General features: G+C 38.7%; 1 protein-coding gene across 1 annotated transcript in view; it reads right to left on the minus strand.

Moving 5' to 3' along the window:
• The window catches only part of LOC101854808 (cytidine deaminase), an 11,713-nt gene that overhangs the window by 4,364 nt on the left and 3,225 nt on the right, over positions 1 to 4,124 (minus strand). Inside the window, exon 2 of the mRNA XM_013084476.2 lies at positions 1,859 to 1,999. Within this exon, the coding sequence (XP_012939930.1) occupies positions 1,859 to 1,985 (127 nt within the window). The 5' untranslated portion in view covers positions 1,986 to 1,999. The remainder of the gene's footprint in view (positions 1 to 1,858; positions 2,000 to 4,124) is intronic.

Genomic DNA, 4,124 nt, shown 5'->3' on the forward strand with positions numbered 1-4,124 from the left:
CCCCACCACCCCCGCCTCCTTATCCAGTCCCTCAACCACTCGAGCGAGAGTTAGTGCAAGTTAAAGTGGAAAGAAATATAGTAAAGGGGCTTAAAAGTCAAAGTCAACGCGCTCTATGGCCCACATTTCACTCTGTCGCCGTAACGTCCAGTGCGAAGGACACTTTACTTACTTTTATAATGGTGTGTTTTTGTCTTGCTTGACATATCATAGCCCTAGATACAATCCTCGCAGGTAGCTCGGTAGAAGTAAGCAGTATAAATTAGTCTTCTAGGGTGGCCCCAGAAACAACAATTTCATAACTTAAAGTTTCCTTTGCGGTTCTAAAATCAGTAGCATGCCAGTTTGTCACACGCCCAATTTGTCATTGGCCCAGTTTGCCATAGGCCTCGACAGTGCTCTGCAGGAAGGAAGATCACTGACACTCTCAAAAAGAGTAAATTAATGATTGATTGATCGTATGAATTGAATTCTATTTTTCAATTGTTTTTAACAAAAGAACATTCATTATTGAAATTTTACAGAGTAATTAAATTTCCTTTGATTTGCATACAAAAAAGGAAGACACATTGAACAACACAAGCTGAATTGACATTTTTAGAGGGACTATCTCTTCACCGCCAATTTGGAGGTGGAGAATAAAAACTTTAGTGACCACTACAGTGTTAGAGTGCTGTAATTATGACTGTCATCAATACTCAAATACTTAAATGAAATTGTGACAAACTGGGCAGCCCCCCTAAAATCGAAAAGAGTGAGCTTTCGGTGCCACCGCCTGGGCAAAATTCAAATATCAATTCCTTCCCAAAAGTGAACGTTAAAAGTGCCTTCGAAAACGGTACGTGGCTTCCTGTAAGGCAAAAGAAGATTTTACGTGCTACGTAGATAAAAGGATCGTGTGTGTGTGTGTGTGTGTGTGTGTGTGTGTGTGTGTGTGTGTGTGTGTGTATAAAAATCAAATTATTGCCATGTTAGATGGAAATCTCAGCACAGGGTAAGAAAAGAACTCTGGCAAGATTGAACTGCGTTTAGCTTCACATGGGTTTAGGTAGAAGTATTGGGTTGGGTTTTTATTCTTTAATTTGTGTTTGTTTTGTTTTTATTTTTGTTTTGTTTGCTTTTTTGTTTTTTTTTGGGGGGCGACCATTTTTCCGGGGGGGGGGGGTTGTTTTGTTTTAGTTTTAGTTTTTGTTTCTGTTTATTCGTTTGGGGGGGTTTTTGGTCGTTTGTTGTTCAGCAGAAAATGTGACATTCCCACGTAGATAGTCAGATGACAGTGTGCCTTTGAGAGACTCCAAGTGCAATTCTATTAGTGTCAAGAGCCTTCAAGTATCATATGACAAAACTCGAGTTAAAAAGCTTGCAGGTTACGTGCAGCTAATCATTTGTAACTGTTGTAACTGTTTTAAACTTATTGCGGTCTTAATTTTACCTCAGACACACATCTTACGTCGTTCTTCACAAAAACCGTTATCTGCTGCCCGTAGCGCCTTTAACACTTTGTATTGCGAGTGTTCTCACTTGTCACATATGCGTGGGGGAGTCATTGGAATGCAATCCTTTCAGGGCGAGCATGTAGTCCTACCACTTGAAAGTTGGTACTTGAATGCGCACTGAATGGCAAAGAGCCAAGATTCACGACATTTTAAGATCCGTTTGTGAAAAACAACCAAAATGTTGTCCCTGGGAGAGTGTTCAGACCCAGGATGTGCGTAGTAGGACCGTAGATTGAGTACGAGGGGGTTAAAGTTTATCTTTACCGCATCTAGAAAAGTTCGAAACGGCACAAAAACAAACAGAACTGGGAACGTAAACACGCTAATACAGGACACAGCAGCTTAACGAAACGACGAGGAACCTGTAAACACTTTGCCTTCCTTGGTCAACAATGCTGCGCCGACTTTAAACTTGCTGTAGGGACAGTAGGCAAAAGTGAGAGCTTCTCTACTTTTGGCGATCAAAGACTGGATTTCAGAAGCCTCCATCGAACTGCAGTCTTCTGGAATAGAAAAAAAAAGACAAGGATGAGGAAGACGGTCTGACGTAGTAATGAAGAACAGAGTTTAGTGATCACTGAGAAGGGGCTGAGGGGGTTATTATTTATTCATAATATTTTAAAGACTTCCCAGTCATTTAAAGGGCCATGACGAACGCGTCTTTTTTAGTAAGTATGATAAAGCGTTCTTAAGTTATAATTATTAGGGGATTGAAAAGGTCAGATAGTACTTTTATTATAAGTTCATCTGTTGCGGTGTGTTTATTGATTTATTATCATGACTTGTGTTGTTGTTGTTATTGTTTTTGTTGTTGTTGTTGTTGCTACTGAAGCTGTCTTAGTTGTGATTAGAGGGTAGTGTTATTTTCATTGTTGGTGTCATTTTATTCGAAGTTTTATCACTAATGATGGCGTAGTTAGTGAAGGTGCTGGTGGTGATGTTGGATATTGTCGTCATCATCGTCGGTAGTGGTGACAGTAGGGGAGGTGGTGCAGGTCACGCGATGAAAAGGGGTTTGTTTGTTTTGTAGATGTTGTTGTTGTTGTTGTTTGTTGCTATTGTTGTTGTTGTTATTGTTGTTGTTGTTGCTGCTGCTGTTGTTGTTGTTGTTTGTTGTTATTGTTGTTGTTGTTGTTGCTACTGTTGCTGATGCTGCTGCTGTTGTTGTAGTTGATGATGATGCTGTTGTTATTATTGTTGTTGTTGGTGTTGTTGTTGTTGTTGTTGTTGCCGCTGCTGTTGCTGTTCTAATTGTTGTTGTTGTTGTTGCTGTTGTTGTTATTGTTGTTGTTGTTGTTTAGGTAACGTTAGGCTTTTTCAAAAACGTAATGTTGTTGGCTCTAGCATTAATGCTTTGGGTGCAGTGGTAAGGGCGTTGTTTACGTTGGTGGTTTATTTCTAATGTAGTTGTTTCATCTCTACTGTTACTACATTTGTTCAGTTTGGTGATAACGAAGCATGCTGTTATTTACAAAGGGCCTGTGGTGTAGCGGTTAAGCGCTTCGCTATCGCACGCTGGAGACCCGAGTTCGACTTCCGAGTGAGGAGAATTTTTATCGAGTATTTCCCTCTCAGTCGCGGGTTGACCCTAAATGGTTTGGTCGAATCCAGCCTCCGAAATTATCTAAATTAATTGTGTAGATTTGCTTTGTTCTGTTTTATGTTTTGTTTTGTTTGTTTTGGGGTTGTTGTTTTTTGTTGGGAGTTTTTTTTATTGTTTGTTTGATTGTTTTGGGCTTTGTGTTTGTTTGTTGTTGTTTTGTTGTTGTTTTGTTTATTTGTTTGTTTGTTTGTTATTGTTTTTATTGTTTTGTAGTATCAGTTGGGGGTTTTTTTGGGGGGTGAGGGAGACTCAAAAACACCTACATTGTACAAGGTATACTGTTATTGATTTAGTTGTTGTGTCAGATATAAAGAGGGTTAGGACAAAAATATAATAAAATAAGTACTCGGATGATTTTCTTATTGGAAGCTTCAGCAAAACACGAATAACAAGTCAAACGTTAACACATCGCAGTGCTAGGAAATGGTGAGACAAAGTAGTCAAACTGATTTTTCTTAGTCATCGCAATACTTAAAAGCGACAAGAATAGTTGATCAAATGTTGAATACATCTCACTTATTGTAATACCAGATAAGAAAAAAGAACCTTCGTGACCCCAAAGGAGATGACAGCTACTCGTACTTGGGACTACTACAGCAATAACAATAATATCATATCCCCTTGATGAAAAAAAAAAGGCAAGGTCCAAAATCATAAAACACCAAAAAAAAGCATTTTTTAACATGCCTTATGAAGTGACATCGAGATAATGTCCTTCCTGTTCATAGAACTCTTGCGTTCATAATGTCATAATAATAATGAAAATTGTCGTTGACTGTCCTTTGAAAGTATTAACATTTATTGCTTACATGCCAACGTTCATCTAAGTAGTGCATGTTTATGCATAATGTACCTTGTTTCAGATGGCTGTATTGTAAAGCGTCCAGAGCTGTATAATTGTACGGGGTGAGCGCTAAAATTTATAAGATCTTATCTGCACTACAACTAGTACTACTACCTACTACTACTACTACTACTACTACTACCACTACTACTACTACTACTACTACTACTACTACTACTAC

Source organism: Aplysia californica, unplaced genomic scaffold, assembly GCF_000002075.1.
Source record: "Aplysia californica isolate F4 #8 unplaced genomic scaffold, AplCal3.0 scaffold00296, whole genome shotgun sequence".
In the NCBI taxonomy this organism is placed as follows: Eukaryota; Metazoa; Mollusca; class Gastropoda; order Aplysiida; family Aplysiidae; genus Aplysia; species Aplysia californica.